An 18,205-nucleotide genomic window follows, 5' to 3' on the forward strand; every position below is an offset into this window, starting at 1 on the left:
CAATCAAAAATGGGGGCACTAACTGCTAGGATAAATGAGGCAGAAGAGAGAATCAGCGATATAGAAGACCAAATGATGGAAAATAAAGAAGCTGAGAAAAAGAGAGATAAACAACTACTGGATCACAAGGGCAGAATTTGAGAGAGAAGCGATATGATAAGACGAAACAACATTAGAATAATTGGGATCCCAGAAGAAGAAGAGAGAGAGAGGGGGGCAGAAAGTATATTGGAGGAAATTATAGCAGAGAACTTCCCTAATGTGGGGAAGGAAACAGGCATCAAAATCCAGGAGGCACAGACAACCCCTCTCAAAATCAATAAAAATAGGTCAACACCCCGACACCTAATAGTAAAACTTACGAGTCTCAGACACAAAGAGAAAATCCTGAAAGCTGCTCGGGAGAAGAGATATGTAACTTACAATGGTAGAAACATTGAACTGGCAAGAGACCTATCCACAGAGACCTGGCAGGCCAGAAAGGACTGGCATGATATATTCAGAGCACTAAACGAGAAAAATATGCAGCCAAGAATACTATATCCAGCTAGGATGTCATTGAAAATAGAAGGAGAGATAAAAATCTTCCAGGACAAACAAAAACTAAAGGAATTTGCAAACACGAAACCAGCCCTACAAGAAATATTGAAAGGGGTCCTCTAAGCAAAGAGAGAGCCTAAAAGCAGCATGAACCAGAAAGGAATACAGACAATATACAGTAACAGTCACTTTACAGGCAATACAATGGCACTAAATTCCTATCTTTCAATAGTTACCCTGAATGTAAATGGGCTAAATGCCCCCATCAAAAGACACAGGCTATCAGACTGGATTAAAAAACAAGACCCATCGATATGCTGTCTGTAAGAAACTCATTTTAGACCCAAAGACACCCCCACATTGAAAGTGAAGGGGTGGAAAACCATTTACCATGCTAATGGACACCAAAAGAAAGCTGGGGTGGCAATCCTTCTATCAGACAAATTAGATTTTAAACCAAAGACTGTAATAAGAGATGAGGAAGGACACTATATCCTACTTAAAGGGTCTATCCAACAAGATCTAACAATTGTAAATATCTGTGCCCCTAACATGGGAGCAGCCAATTATATAAGGCAATTAATAACAAAAGCAAAGAAACACATTGACAACAATACAATAATACTGGGGGACTTTAACACCCCCTGACTGAAATGGACAGATCATCTAAGCAAAAGATCAACAAGGAAATAAAGACTTTAAATGACACACTGGACCAAATGGACTTCACAGACATATTCAGAACATTCCATCCCAAAGCAACAGAATACACATTCTTCTCTAGTGCCCATGGAACATTCTCCAGAATAGATCACATCCTAGGTCACAAATCAGGTCTCAACCGGTACCAAAAGACTGGGATTATTCCCTGCATATTTTCAGACCACAATGCTTTGAAACTAGAACTCAATCACAAGAGGAAAGCCAGAAAGAACTCAAATACATGGAGGCTAAAGAGCATCCTACTAAAGAATGAATGGGTCAACCAGGAAATTAAAGAAGAATTTAAAAAATTCATGGAAACCAATGAAAATGAAAACACAACTGTTCAAAATCTTTGGGATGCAGCAAAGGCAGTCCTGAGAGGAAAGTATATAGCAATACAAGTCTTTCTCAAGAAACAAGAAAGGTCTCAAATACACAACCTAACCCTACACCTAAAGAAGCTAGAGAAAAAACAGCAAATAAAGCCTAAACCCAGCAGGAGAAGAGAAATAATCAAGATCAGAGCAGAAATCAATGAAATAGAAACCAAAAGAATAGTAGAACAGATCAACGAAACTAGGAGCTGGTTCTTTGAAAGAATTAACAAGATTGATAAACCCCTGGCCAGACTTATCAAAAAGAAAAGAGAAATGACTCAAATCAACAAAGTCATGAATGAAAGAGGAGAGATCACAACCAACACCAAAGAAATACAAACAATTATAAGAACATATTATGAGCAACTCTATGCCAGCAAATTAGATAACCTGGAAGAAATGGATGCATTCCTAGAGATCTATCAACTACCAAAACTGAACCAGGAAGAAATAGAAAACCTGAACAGACCTATAACGACTAAGGAAGTAGTCATCAAAAATCTCCCAACAAACAAAAGCCCAGGGCCAGATGGCTTCCCAGGGTAATTCTACCAAACATTTAAAGAAGAGTTAATACCTATTCTCCTGAAACTGTTCCAAAAAATAGAAATGGAAGGAGAACTTCCAAACTCATTTTATGAGGCCACCATTACCTTGATCCTAAAACCAGACAAAGACCCCATCAAAAAGGAGAATTACAGACCAATATCCTTGATGAACATGGATGCAAAAATTCTCACCAAAATACTAGCCAATAGGATCCAACAGTACATTAAAAGGATTATACACCATGACCAAGTGGGATTTATCCCTGGGCTGCAAGGTTGGTTCAACATCCACAAATCAATCAACGTGATACAATACATTAACAAAAGAAAGAACAAGAATCATATGATCCTCTCAATAGATGCAGAGAAAGCATTTGATAAAGTACAGCATCCTTTCTTGATCAAAACTCTTCAGAGTATAGGGATAGAGGGTACCTACCTAAGTATCATAAAAGCCATCTATAAAAAACCTACAGCAAATATCATTCTCAATGGGGAAAAACTGAGAGCTTTCCCCCTAAGGTCAGGAACGCGGCAGGGATGTCCACTATCACCACTGCTATTCAACATAGTACTAGAAGGCCTAGCCACAGCAATCAGACAACAAAAAGAAATCAAAGGCATCCAAATCGGCAAAGAAGAAGTCAAACTCTCACTCTTTGCAGATGATATGATACTTCATTTTCCACTTTATGTGGAAAATCCAAAAGACTCCACCCCAAAACTGCTAGAACTCATACAGGAATTCAGTGAAGTGGCAGGCTATAAAATCAATGCACAGAAATCAGTGGCATTCCTATACACCAACAACAAGACAGAAGAGAGACAAATCAAGGAGTCGATCCCATTTACAATTGCACCCAAAACCATAAGATACCTAGGAATAAATTTAACCAAAGAGGCAAAAGATCTGTACTCAGAAAACTATAAAATACTCATGAAAGAAATGGAGGAAGACACAAAGAAATGGAAAAACGTTCCATGCTCATGGATTGGAAGAACAAACATTGTGAAGATGTCAATGCTACCTAGAGCAATCTACACATTCAATGCAATCCCCATCAAAATACCAGCCACTTTTTTCAAAGAAATGGAACAAATAATCCTACAATTTGTATGGAACCAGAAGAGACCCCGAATAGCCAGAGCAATGTTGAAAAAGAAAAGCAAAGCTGGCGGCATCACAATTTCGGACTTCCAGCTCTATTACAAAGCTGTCATCATCAAGACGGTACGGTACTGGCAGAAAAACAGACACACAGATCAATGGAACAGAAGAGAGAGCCCAGAAACGGACCCTCAACTCTATGGTCAACTCATCTTCGACAAAGCAGGAAAGAATGTCCAATGGAAAAAAGACAGTCTCTTCAACAAATGGTGTTGGGACAATTGGACAGCCACATGCAGAAGAATGAAACTGGACCATTTCCTTACACCACACACAAAAATAGACTCCAAATGGTTGAAAGACCTAAACGTGAGACAGGAGTCCATCAAAATCCTAAAGGAGAACACAGGCAGCAACCTCTTCGACCTCAGCCGCAGCAACTTCTTCCTAGAAACATCGCCAAAGGCAAGGGAAGCCAGGGCAAAAATGAACTATTGGGAATTCATCAAGAGAAAAAGCTTTTGCACAGCAAAAGTAACAGTCCACAAAACCAAAAGACAACCGACAGAATGGGAGAAAATATTTGCAAATGACATATCAGATAAAGGGCTAGTATCCAAAATCTATAAAGAACTTATCAAACTCAACACCCAAAAAAACAAATAATCCAATCAAGAAATGGGCAGAAGACATGAACAGACATTTTTCCAAAGCAGACATCCAAATGGCCAAGAGACACATGAAAAAGTGCTCAACATCGCTTGGCATCAGGGAAATCCAAAGCAAAACCTCAATGAGATACCACCTCACACCAGTCAGAATGGCTAAAATTAACAAGTCAGGAAACGACAGATGTTGGCAGGGATGCGGAGAAAGGGGAACCCTCCTACACTGTTGGTGGGAATGCAAGCTGGCGCAGCCACTCTGGAAAACAGTATGGAGGTTCCTCAAAAAGTTGAAAATAGAGCTATCATACGATCCAGCAAGTGCACTACTGGGTATTTATTTACCCCAAAGATACAAATGTAGGGATCCAAAGGGGTACGTGCACCCCAATGTTTATAGCAGCAATGTCCACAATAGCCAAAGTGTGGAAAGAGCCAAGATGTCCACTGACAGATGAATGGGTAAAGAAGATGTGGTATATATACACAATGGAATATTATGCCGCCATCAAAAGGAATGAGATCTTGCCATTTGCAACGACGTGGATGGAACTGGAGGGGGTTATGCTGAGTGAAATAAGTCAATCAGAGAAAGACATGTATCATATAACCTCACTGATATGAGGAATTCTTGATCTCAGGAAACAAACTGAGGGTTGCTGGACTGGTAGGGGGTGGGAGGGAGGGGGTGGCTGGGTGATAGACATTGGGGAGGGTATGTGCCATGGTGAGCGCTGTGAATTGTGCAAGACTGTTGAATCACAGATCTGTACCTCTGAAACAAATAATGCAATATGTTAAGAAAAAGAAAAGAAGGTGATAACAGGAGGGGAAGAATGAAGGGGGGAAATCGGAGGGGGAGACGAACCATGGGAGATGATGGACTCTGAAAAACAAACTGAGGGTTCTAGAGGGGAGGGGGGTGGGGGGATGGGTTGGCCTGATGATGGGTATTAAAGAGGGCACATTCTACGTGGAGCACTGGGTATTATGCACAAACAATGAATCATGGAACACTACATTAAAAAGTAATGATGTAATGTATGGTGATTAACATAACAATAAAAAATTAAAAAACAAAACAAAAAAAGAAATGTAACATATGGTCATTGTATTTAGAAAATTAAAAAAAAGAAAATTAAAACACCCATAACTCCACCATCTAGAGTAAATAATTTTAGTATGCTACAAAATGTAGTATTAACATGTTAGCAAAGCAAAGATTAGAGTGAATATATAACTGTTATTTATGCTTGTATTACTATTGTTTAAAAATCATTATACATGTGAGTAAGGTCTAAAATAAAATGATGGAAAACAATTGGGAATTACAATACTGTGACTATTGTGTGTTTTTCCTCCCCTTTAAAAATGTCCTTTATCTGTCCAATAAAGAACAGTGATGTTGGAAAAACAGGTACTAGGAGGAAAGATGAGAGCAACTGAGGTAATTTTCCTCGAGTGAGGAGCACAGTAAAGGGTCACTAGGTTATAGGCTTCACATGTAGGAAGCCTGTGAGCTTGTTGCAGACAGGAAGAGTGTCACATTAATTTTGAGTCCCCAGAGCCAAGTACCATATCTGGCACAAAGTTGGGACACTGTAAACATTTCTGAATAAATCTTATCCGTGTCTGGAGAGAATCAAGAAGAAATGAATTTCAAAATAAAGCATGGAGATTTAGGGCAGATATGAGTAAGGTTTTGACTGTCACGCATGATAAAGAAAACTCCAGAATGTCTAATGTAAGACAATGTTAAGAGTATATTACTATTTGTTCAAGATAGTTTACACCTCCATCTTCCTAGAGGAGGCCATTTAGAGCTGGAAGGATCTCCAGTTCCTCTCCAGGTATAAGATTCTATTTCTATTATTCCTTCCAAGAAGACCAGAGATTAGAATCACCTGTCTGTTCAGATACCTTATTTGGGTGGGAGAAGGAGAGCAGATGGCCAGCCACAGGTAGAGCCTGTTTGCAGCTAAGAGGCTCAGCTTCCACCTCAACACTGAACTTTATAGAACTCCCCAAGGGATCCAATTCCCTGCCTGTCCCAAAGATCAGATAATCAAGCTCTGAGGAGTCCGGTCATGGCCAAAAACAGGTGGCAGATGACAAGCCCAGATGGCTAACAAACACCCTTCTTGATGAGCCTGAAATGATGTTACACCAAAATGTGGATGGCACTTGTCTCCCAATGGTAAGACCTGTGGGATTTTTAGTTTTTCCTTTTCATTTGCTTGGAATTTCTATAATGAACACGAAAGTACTCCCGCAGAGAGAAAACTACAACTTTTTTTTTTTTTTAAAAGATTTCATTTATTTATGTGACAGAGAGAAACACAGCGAGAGAGGGAACACAAGCAGGGGGAGTGGGAGAGGGAGAAGCAGGCTTCCTGCGGAGCAGGGAGCCCGATGCGGGGCTCGATCCCAGGACCCTGGGATCATGACCTGAGCCGGAGGCAGACCCTTAACGACTGAGCCACCCAGGTGCCCCCTACAACTTATTTTTGTATCTCCGGATGTTAGAAGGATTCCAAGCATTCTCTTTTTGAATTAATTTTCAGGGTCAAGTTACTCACCACCCGAAAGAAATTAAAAGGGTGCTTGAAAAAAAAAAAAACAAAACCTGCCTTTTCATTTCCTCCTCTCTCCCCTCTATTAAGCAAACAATCCTCTGTAAATCCCTAAATACACATCCTGTACCTGTCCCTGGCTGACAACAGGCAGGGTGAGGCACTCCCCAACTTACCATGGCCGCGACTCTCTCTATATCAGGTTCAGAGTTCAGTCACCCGAGCAGAAGTTCCTCTGTGATAAAAGCAGAGGGGAAATTACTGTGATGAGAGATGTGTCATTAAAATCATTAATCAGGATAACTTGTAGTTTGCAGAAGTTAAACCATTAGGAAATAACACCCACTGTCATCGAAAGGCCAGCTATTGATTAGCCAAAGATACAAAGGCCGGGTTAATGATTAGAAAGTGCTCAAGCAAGCAAGTTTATTACTCCAACAAAACACTTTCCAACCTGCTCTTTTGTCTGGAGATACACATTACAGAAATGGTTCCTACTGTTAGGATGAAGTACATTACTTGTAGTCAAGGCAAACCTGGATTCCGAACAGTAAGCTCTAGTGGAACAGAAGAGGTGTCTCCTTGGAGAGAAGAGATAATGCAGCCGCGTTAAGGAAAACCATGGCACTCCAGCCCACGCTCTGTGCGTGTGTGTGCGCGCATGCGCGTGTGTGAGGCCAGCCGCCGGCCAGCCCACATTAGACCTGTCATTTCCAGACGACCATTTTCACTGCCACCATCTGGGGATGTGCAGGTGCTTCTTCCCTCAAAGCTTCAGCCTTACACACTCAACTTTGTCCTCCGTTCTGTGCAGCAAGGATGCTCGATCATTGCACATGTACTCAGTCACTCAGAATGCAAGGAATGACGTGAGTCTGGGCCAGGGCTCTTGGTCTCATGATTGACAGGCAGGCCTCTGAGGGACAGGCCAACTGACTTTCTGTTTCCATATCTGAGTCCTATGGAAAAGGCTGCTCTCCCAAGCATTTTGTTAGCTCCTTGATACTCAAAAGAATCATCCTGGAGCCAGAAGCATGGGCATCCCCTGGGAGCAGCCTCAGGCCTCCCACCCCCACCCCAGACCTACTGCTAGAGTCTGCATTTTAACAAGATTCCCCCAATATTTGTCTGCACAGTACTTTGAAAAGTACTGGCCTAGGCCACCTTACCAAGCAGCACTTTTCAATTATACCCCGAGAATTCCTAAATCCTTTCCACTTCATTACCGACTGAGTCAATCTGCTCACATTCACTTCATCTTTCAGCTCTCCTGGGGCTCAGCTCCATTCTTCCTTGTCTCCTATCACTGCCGACTTGCCTTATAACCACTTAGGGGGTTCAATCCTTTCCTGAGGGGAATGCCGACTTGTTCTGGGGCACAGCCTGAGCAAAGGTGGGAATAAGCAGTGGCCTCGGCGACAATGAGGAGACAAGGCTGCTCAGGCAGAGGGCTCATTCCAGGCAAGGCTCAGAGACAGGGTTGGAAAAGCAGGTAGGGAACTGATAGGCAAGGCCTTGTGTGCCCAGCTGAGGAGCGTGACTTGATATTGTAGGTAATGGGAAAATAGTGGGAAAGTTTTGATTTTTGCAGAGAAATGACAGAACAAAAGACATGCTTCCTTCCACAAGACACTATTCTACAGAAGAGACAGGTTCTGTACAGAGTGAGAGACGGGGTCAGGAAGCCTTGAGAAAGCACTGATGAACAGGCAGGCAGAGGCAGAGACCTAGGTGGGGTGTGGCCCCTGGAATGGGATATACATAGGAAATATTTGGAAGGAATTCTTTACTGGATTTAGTAGCTCATGGGCTGTATGGATTTATTTACTCAATCACCCAATATTCATAAAGTACCTCTATATTCCAGGCACGGTTCTAGTCGACAGAGATAATACAGTAAGACAAAGAACATGACTCCAAGGAGCTTACAGGCCACCAGGAAAGGCAGACAACAAATAAACAAATAAATAAGATGATTTCAGATATCAGTAAGATGAAAGGACAATGCTATTGAACAGGGATCAGCAAACTACAGCTCATGGGCCAAATCCTGTTTTTTGAATGGCCTGCAAGAATGGTTTTTATATTTTCAATGGTTGGCAAAAAGTCAAAAGAATAGTATTTTGTGACACATGAACGTTATATAAAATTCAAATCTCAGTGTTCATAAATAGACTCATTGGAGCTTGGTTATACCCATTTGTTTACATATTATCTACAGCTGCTTTCACGCTACAACAGCAGAACTGAACGGTTGTGACAGACTATATGGCTCACAGAGCTGAAGATATTTAATATCTGGCCCTTCACAGACAAAATTTGCTGAATCCTGGGTTGGAAGATGATGTGATCAGGTCACTGGGAAGGGGGCTAGCCTGGACAGGGTGGCAGGAAGACATCTGAGCTAAGACCTGAATGGGGAGAGAGGCTAGCTATTCAGTGCTGGAGGAGAACTACTGAAGGCAGAAGGAACAATTAATGCAAAGGCCCTGAGGCAGCAATGAACTTACTGTGTTTGAGGAATGAACAACCGCATCATGAACAAGGGCCAGAGTGGCATGAGATGGGGTTGGAGTAGGGTCAAGACTATCTGTGGGAGCAGGAAGGGGTATTTCTCATTTGTCCAGAATGTGCTAGGGGAAGCCAAGAGCAGGGCTATTTGAGACTTAGCCACGACTTTGTCTGGAGGCCCTGTTTCACATCATATGAATGATCAAAATGTGCCAATATCCCTCATTAAGTATGATTTATATGTGAGTTGGATTGAGTTTCTGCTAATTGGTGGACAATCTAGCAGACCCAGTTTAAGGAACAAGGGCCCTCCCTTTGTTTCTATATAGTTTTGGAATATGGTAATCCTCCCTTATCTGTGTTTTTGGGCAACGGCAATCCAGAAGCAGGCGATTCTCCTTTTGACAGCAGGTCAATGGTAGCCTAACGCTACTTCACAACACCTACATCATTCACCTCACTTCATCTCATCACACAAGACATTTTATCAGCTCATATCATCACAAGAAGAAGGGTAACTACAGGGGCACCTGCGTGGCTCAGTCAGTTAAGCAACTGCCTTCGGCTCAGGTCATGATCCCAGGGTCCTGGGCTCCTTGCTCAGTGGGGAGCCTGCTTCCCCCTCTCCCTCTGCCCCTCCCCCCGTTCGTGCTCTCTCTCACGTAAATAAATAAAATCTTTAAAAAAAAGGGTAACTACAGTACAATAAGATATTTTGAGAGAGAGACCACATTCATATAACTTTTATTATATCATTAGAATTGTTTCATTTTATTATTAGTTCTTGTTGTTAATCTCTTACTCTGCCTAATCTATAAATTAAACTTGATCATAGGCATGTACGTATAGAGAAAAACAGCATAAATAGGGTTCCATACTACCTACAGTTTCAGGCATCTGTTGGGGCTCTTGGAACGTATACCCCATGGATAAGGGGGAGTTACTGTAGATGACAACAAGTAAGGAGGCAGGGAAGAGAAACACCTTCTCCAAAAGCCAGCCTTTAATATAAATACTTCCAATCCTTTTGACCACATCAAGAAGTGGAAAAAAATGCTTGCATAAAACCTTCTGGAAATACTGAGAGTCTTATTCAATGAACTAGAAATAATTTACTAAAGGGACAAAAATGTATCATACTCGAACACAGGGTGCTTTTAGCCAGAAAATTATTTTGAAACTTGGACAGCACACAGCTTAAGTCCATTTACATAGAAACAGCTGTTGTATATTTGTTATTTACTAGCACCAAACAAGTTTCTCAATAGATTATAGAAAGGAAGGCAGGAAATGGTACCCCTTGATCAGACATCAGATAATACATGTCAAGTTGACCCACGCTCACGCTTACTGGCACAGTGTCTGGCACCTAGTAAGGTGTGAGGAACTCTCAGCAAGGATGGGTGGGGAGTGGAAAGGAATCACTGAGACCACCCCCTGGAACAGAACTGTCATGGGAAGGCATTGGTGTTTCAGTGGTAGAATTCTCGCCTCCCAGAATTGCCACAGGCTTCTTCTTAACTGCACAAAATGATCAGCTCCCAAAGAATGCCATGCCCTTCTTCTGGAAGCTCAACCTCTAAAAGTCCTCCTACATTCTCCTCCAGCCTGAAGAGCCAAGGACTCTTTATAGGAACCCTTTTCTGCCTCAGCTTCCTTGATCCATTCATTCTTTCTCTCTGAAAGCCAGCCTACAAGTCCATAAACTGAACAGTATCCCCAGGTTCACAATGACTCAGACTTTGTGTGGGGGTTTCCAAAGCTTCTTGGCTGCTCACAGGTGGGGTAAAATAATTAGCAACTGTGCCTCAGCTTTAGGAAAAAGGCAAACCCACTCAGGTTTGGGCATGGCTCCAATGACCTTAAAAGCATCAGGGGCTCTTCAAGATGGGAAGATGAAGACTGAAGGGCCCATATGTGAGTGATGTCTAAAAAAATCTAAGGGTTATGCAGTCTGGAGTGGAGGGGGGGGGGACTGCAACTCCTTTATAATATCTGAACTCTACAACTAGGGCTCACAATAGGGCTCCTGCAAATGTTAAGACATGGTTTTAGAGCAACTGAAAAAAGCTGGGAACACAACATAAGAGATATATCCCAAGAGCAGTTACATAGGGAATACTGAGCTATAAATAAGTTCAACTTATTGCAGGAAAGATTACAAAAATTTGCACAAGTAATTTATGATGGCTTCATAAAGAAAAATTAGATATGTCAAGAACAGATCCTTACTGTTTTCTGCTTAGGTGTACAAGAAGATCATTTTTACACCGTCCCACAAACTGCCCTACTGTAACACTGCTAGAAATGACCTCAAGTAGAAAGTTCCTTATGTCCTTCCAGCAGCTACATGGAACAAGGACTCGGATTTCATGTAATATTTAAGGAGGCCATACATGGAGGTGGCAGTGTGGTGGACTCCTCCCCACTCACCCAGAATTTGGAAAACAGGCAAATTAGATGGTTTCCTGCGCATTAGACTAGTAAAATCAGCAAACAACCATCAACACAAAGATATGCAAATTCATTTATGAGAAAGAATGGCTCCTGACCTACCAGTTTGCCAAAAGCATTAGCATATTTAAAGAAAGATGGTGTGCAAGCTCCACATAAAATCCTCAGAGAGGCTTACTTGGAAATAATCATCAAAGCCCAGTCCTAAGGTAAGGGTGGCTGGGCCCTAGATCCAATGGTCCAGGATCAGCTATTTTCCACGGCTGTGTCATCTATCTAATAGCCTTTGTTCTCATTCCGTGATTGCAAAGCAACCCCTGGACTAGAGTTTGGCTTCCCACATGGACCTGTCTTCAGAGTACTGGAGCACAAGGATTTTTGTCTCAGTAACAATTTTTTTTTTTTTAAGATTTTATTTATTTATTGGAGAGACAGAGCACAAGCAGGGGTGGGGAGAGGCAGAGGGGGAGGGAGAAGCAGCCTCCTCGCTGAGCAGGGAGCCCGGGGCTCGAGCCCAGGACCCCGGGATCATGACCTGAGCCAAAGGCAGACACTTAGCTGACTGAGCCACCCAGGCGCCCCTTATATTTCTCAAGGTAATAAAGATATTATCAGCATGTGTGTGGTGAGCCTGTAAATATGAACCTGTCCCTGAGAGCTGAACCCCTTCCTGGTGTGCTAATGAGTGCAATTTCTCTGGTCCTGCTGGATGTGGCACCATGTTGAATTCACCCCAGTACTGGATGCTCCCCTTGGGACCCCAACATAACTTGGTGGCCTCCATCCAGATTCATGACATTGACCCTGGTCCCAGGAGGGGCAACCGGAACGTTCATTAGGAAGGGATTTGCTGTCCTTGTGGCACATTCTTACTGAGTCCCTCTCTTCCCTGGAAGATCACATGTGAGTGAGTCACTCACCATTTTTCTTTGGTACGCGGTTTCATTTTACATCCCACAGGATGACAAATTTAAACTTCTAGCCTGTGGATTTGTGGAGGGTGTGCCGGGGCCCCGCCCAAGCACTGAAGGCTTTCAAAACTGTCTATGAAATAGGAAAACGAATGCAACCCAAACTCCTTGGAGCTTAGATCCTTCAAAAAGTAAAGGAAGTTTTGTTGCCGTGATGGGGTTTGAGTCTGGAGAAATAAGCATTTTCAAACATTTAATCAAAGGCCAAGTGTATAAGCCAAAGGAAGGCTGACAAATTTGGAAACCTGACTGCTAAGAATCTTAGGGAAGAATCTATTCCAGCCCCGCACCTGGCAAACAACTTATTGACAGTCTTTTGTCCAAATTTCAGCCACTTCTTCACAGCATGGTGGGGGACAATAATAATAATTTCAATCCACAAATAATTTTAAAACACACGTTTCACATATAATTTATTTTTTATTTTTATTTTTTTTTAAGATCTTATTTATTTATTTGAGAGAGAGAGAATGAGAGATAGAGAGCACGAGAGGGAAGAGGGTCAGAGGGAGAAGCAGACTCCCTGCCGAGCAGGGAGCCCGATGCGAGACTCGATCCCGGGACTCCAGGATCATGACCTGAGCCGAAGGCAGTCGCTTAACCAACTGAGCCACCCAGGCGCCCCTCACATATAATTTAAAACATCCCCACTCCTTCTCTGTCATTTCCACATCACGCCGAAGTCTATTAAAGCCTTTTCTCTATGCCAAAGATTCCTTTGTCCAAAAGGCAGGGGGAAGGAGGGAAGGTACATTTTTAAAGTACTCCTCTACATTGTCTTAATTAATCTACCCAATAACCTTTGGAGTCACGACTACTACCTCCACTTTGCAAACCAGCTGGATGATATAATAATGAAAGCTGGCTATGGTGAGTTCTCTATTATATCAAGAGATAAGATTAGGAAAATAAAAAGATAGCTGAGGTGGTCTAAATGCTTGCTGAGCAAGGGGCTGGGTCCCATACTCCCAGTTCAATGCTTGCCTTGCTAGATGTCTCTGTACTTCACATACCTCGGTTTCCCCAGGCACAAGCTTCGAGTAGGGCACAATCAAAGCATATTCTGATAAGCTTTGTAAATGTGTAGCTACCCTTCCTTGTTTCTCTGCATACTGTATTCAGCTTGCACAGAATAGTGCTTTGGGTTTTCCTAAGTGTTATCTGAGCAACTCCCAGTACCACGTGTGGACTGAAGACCTGGGGCATTCTCATCGGCTGGTCTTTTGTTGGTAGCAGGACTTTGTTTTGTTTTGTTTAACTCTTAATTGCAAACAAACTGTTTGGATTCCCCTCCTCTCAGGACAGTGACCATAGAAACAAGAAGTTGATGTACTGGTAATGCTGATTATTGCTCACAATCATGGGACCGACAGGATAGTTTCACTGATGTTTCATGCACATTTGTTCATTCATTCATTCATTCAACAAACATGATCGGAATGCCTGCCCCATGCCAGGCACCATTTTAGGTGCTAAAAAGCATACCATAGGGGCAGCTGGGTGACTCAGTCGGTTAAGCAGCTGCCTTCAGCCCAGGTCATGATCTCAGGGTCCTAGTACGAGCCCAGCATCGGGCTCCCTGCTCAGTGGGGAGCCTGCTTCTCCCTCTCCCTCTGCCCTTCCCCCTGCTTGTGCTCTCTCTCTGTCAAATAAATAAATCTTTTTAAAAAATTTTAAAAAAGCACACCTTAATTCCCACCTATATGCCCTTCATGCAGAGAATATCCCCTATGCTCTGTCTGTTCAAGAGTACTCTATCATTTAAAAAAGAAATCTTGGGGACGCCTGGGTGGCTCAGTCGGTTAAGAGTCTGCCTTCGGCTCAGGTCATGATCCCAGGGTGCTGGGATCAAGTCCAGCATCGGGCTCCTTGCTCAGCGGGAAATCTGCTTCTCCCTCTGCCTGCTGCTCCCCCTGCTTGGGCTCTCTCCCTAACAAATAAATAAATAAGATCTTTAAAAAAAAAAAAAAGAAAAGAAAAGAAATCTTGGAGGCTGCTAGAGCTAACTCCATTGAACTTGCTTCCCATTGCAAGGATCCTCTACCAAACCTTCCTGAACGGTCACCTCCAACCTTTAGTCATCCTCCCTCTGGTCATGGGGCTCATCCTCCATGGGGCAGGCTCAGCATCAGGAAAGCTAGCCTTGTATTCCTTGCTCTGTGCATTGGAGCTAGAGAGACTTTATTTGTAGGTAAATATTTATTGACCACTTAGTTGTATAGAGTGCCCAGGTGCTTTTATCCATATGGTATCATTTTGCCCTTTCACTGTCTAGTGATAACATAAGTTTAGAGGAGCACCTGGGTGGCTCAGTCGTTAAGTGTCTACCTTCGGATCAGGTCATGATCCCAGGATCCTGGGATTGAGCCCTGCATCGGGCTCCCTGCTCAGCAGGAGGCCTGCTTCTCCCTCTCCCACTCCCCCTGCTTGTGTTCCCTCTCTTGGTGTGTCTCTCTCTGTCAAATAAATAAATAAATAAATCTTAAAAAAAAAAACGTAAGTTTAGAAAAGTTAGGCATAGTGCCCAAGGTCACTCCAGTAGTAGGTGGTAGGAGCTGTTTTTTCACAGGTCTGTCTGACTCTATAGACCTTTATATCATACCAGGCCAAATGCACACGTGTCCATGTGTATACAGGCAGGCAACAATGCTAGGAGCTCTTAGAGTAATAATGGAATAAATATTGTAAATTGTCACATTTTTGCTGAGCTAGATGCATTCTTATTCTTCATATCTTCAACAAGCTGGGTGCAAAACAAAATCAAACAAAACAAAACCATGACAAAAATATTCCTCTCCCAGACTTATCTGACAGCAACTGGCTATACTTTGGCAGACAGCTCCCAATCAAGTGTCGAATACAAGACTGTTGGCTCTCTGAAGAGAAAGCATTTCGTTTTTCTTTTTTTAAGATTTATTTATTTATTTGAGAGAGAGAGCACGAGTCAGCGAGTAGGGGATGGGGTGGAGGGACAGAATCTTTCAAGCAGACTCCCCGTCAGCAGGGAGCCCCACACGGGGCCCCATGAGGGGCCATCAAGGCCAATCCCACCACCATGAGATCACAACCTGAGCCGAAACCAAGAGCCGGATGCCCAACTGATTGAGCCACCCAGTCACCCCATGAAGAAAAAGCACATTTCCAACCCACATGCCCCTGCCCTAGTTCAGCCATTCAGCCTTTCTGGTGCAAGAACAATGTAACATAGCTCCGTGATAACGTTTTTTGGAGTAGACACAGTCAGAGTAGTGCCTTCCCCAGGGAGAGACATAAGGATTCCATCCAGGCACATTCTGTGCCCATTTTCCCACCCCCCATATCAAGATCCAGCATCCTGAGCTGAGTACTGGGGCGGGGGGGTCATGGCTGATCCAACCATAATACAAAAGAGCCCACAAAGTGCAGCCTGCCTCAGAGACTGACTGATGCATCATGCTCTTGGGGTAGTCTGAATCGAGTATCAAAGGAGGTTAGAAATAATGACCCCATTTGGTTATATGTATCTTACTGCCAGCAATATGAAGACTATCCAGGGTATACCAGTAGGGGGAGAAAGAAGGAATAGCAGAAATAGCTCATCTGGCTTATGCTATGAACCAAAAACATTACAGGCTTTCATTCAAAGCCTAAGATGGGTTTGGCACAGCTGTGACATGTTTTCTCAAGCCCTAGATGGCAGTTACTTATGCTCTGGGCTATGGCAGTGATGTTCTAGACTTAGAAGAAGTATTCTTTTTATCTTCCAGAGTTGCTTCTCCCCTGTGTCAGATCAAAACGTCCAGCAATGCACAGGTGAGAGAGCAATTCCAAGGCTGAGATATAAGTGCCCCAAGAAAGCAGTAGAAATGGAGGCGGGGGGGAACACTTGCTCCAGAAAGAGCTCATTTCTGCCAGTGTAGGGCTGTCAGGGTAGAGAAGACCTCAGAGAATGCCCAGCCCACCCCTTCATTTTGCAGATGGAATGCCCGTCTACAGGGAAGTGGTGAGTCTGCCCTCTGGGTCATTTGCATGGTAATAATGTGTTGGGTTCTCCCCCTGACCTGAGGTATGGCAGATGCTGGTATCCCACGAGGATGGGAGAATCCATGCCATCCTTCTGACGAGAAATAGCAACAGGAAGGTCCAAGCCTGAGTGTGATGCAGCCAACCTCATGGTCTAGTTGCTAATTTCACATGATGGTGGGAACTCCTCCCTCAGAGACCATGTCATCCTTCCTCCATAACAACGTGGCTAGAGCCTGGAGCCCAACCAACTTGGGTTTATAACTCTCCCATATACACTTGTAGCTGTATGATTTGGGGCAAGTTATTATTTCTCTGTACTTCAGCCTCCTCATTGGTAACATGGAATTAGTAACAAAGTTACTTTATAGGGTTGTTACAAAGATTAAACCAGTTATTGTATCATACAAAGTACTCAGAATAGTGCACACATTATGTACTCAACAAATGTTGACTACTCTTTTTATTACTATTCTCTCCAGGTAACCTTTGTCTGCCACATCTACACATTATAGCATTACCTGTTCGGTGAGCTGTTTAAGGCGTGGGTTACCAACTCTACCTGTGTTAAAAACATCTGTGGAGTACAGAGTTCAGGCTTTCACATCTACCACCAACACATCAAACCGGACTTCCCATATGGTTCTTTTGGCCACCAAGTCTGTGTGTGTCTGTATTCTGACAAGATCACTGTCCTCACACTACTATTTACCGCAGATACAAATGTGGTGATCCGAAGGGGCACCTGAACCCCAATGTTTATAGCAGCAATGTCCACAATAGCCAAACTATGGAAAGAGCCCAGATGTCCATCAACAGTGAATGGATAAAGAAGATGTGGTACACACACACACACACACACACACACACACACACACACACACACAGTAGAATATTACTCAACCATCAAAAAGAATGAAATCTCGCCATCTGCAATGATGTGGATGGAACTAGAGGGTATAACACTAAGCAAAATAAGTCAGTCAGTGAAAGACAATTATCATATGATCTCACTCATATGTGGAATTTAAGAAACAGAACAGAGGATCATAGGGGAAGAGAGGAAAAAATAAAAGACAAAATCAGAGAGGGAGACAAACCATAAGAGACTCTTAATCATAGGAAACTAACTGAGGGTTGCTGGAGGGGAGGGGGGCTGGGGGCTGGGGTAACTGGATGATGGACATTAAGGAGGGCATGTGATATAATGAGCACTGGGTGTTATATAAGACTGATGAATCACTGACCTCTACCTCTGAAACTAATAATACACTAAATGTTAATTAATTGAATTTTAATTAATTAATTTTTAAAAAGATCATTGTCCTCACAGCTGTCTGAATGCTAAGACAGCACCTTCCTTGGACTCTGCTCACAGGACTTCCATCCTGGGCCCCCACTTCCCAGGGGTTGGAGGTAGTGATGAGGCAGAGAGGATACTAACTGTAGAGGAGCATGAGAGAGGTAACTTTAGGTGGTAATAGAAATGTTCCTTATCTTGATTCTTGATTGGGGTAGTAGTACCCAAATATATGCATTTGTCAAAACTTATTCAAACTTATTCAACTCCCCTCACACCCATTAGGATGGTTCCTATAAACACACACACACACACACACACACACACACACACAAACACACACAGAAAATAACAGGTGTTGGGGAAGATGTAGAGAAAGTGGAACACTTGAGCACTACTGGTAGGAATGTAAAATGGTAGAGCCACTATGCAAATCAGTATGTCAGTTCCT

At 42.9% G+C, this 18,205-nt stretch overlaps 1 protein-coding gene across 1 annotated transcript in view; it reads right to left on the reverse strand.

The window, feature by feature from the left end:
- The window catches only part of ANXA4 (annexin A4), a 76,921-nt gene that overhangs the window by 42,138 nt on the left and 16,578 nt on the right, over nt 1-18,205 (reverse strand). Inside the window, exon 2 of the mRNA XM_025868540.2 lies at nt 6,693-6,751. Within this exon, the coding sequence (XP_025724325.1) occupies nt 6,693-6,695 (3 nt within the window). The 5' untranslated portion in view covers nt 6,696-6,751. The remainder of the gene's footprint in view (nt 1-6,692; nt 6,752-18,205) is intronic.

The sequence above is a fragment of the Callorhinus ursinus genome, unplaced genomic scaffold (assembly GCF_003265705.2).
Source record: "Callorhinus ursinus isolate GAN/ISIS: 27379988/994484 unplaced genomic scaffold, GSC_fseal_2.0 scaffold10, whole genome shotgun sequence".
In the NCBI taxonomy this organism is placed as follows: Eukaryota; Metazoa; Chordata; class Mammalia; order Carnivora; family Otariidae; genus Callorhinus; species Callorhinus ursinus.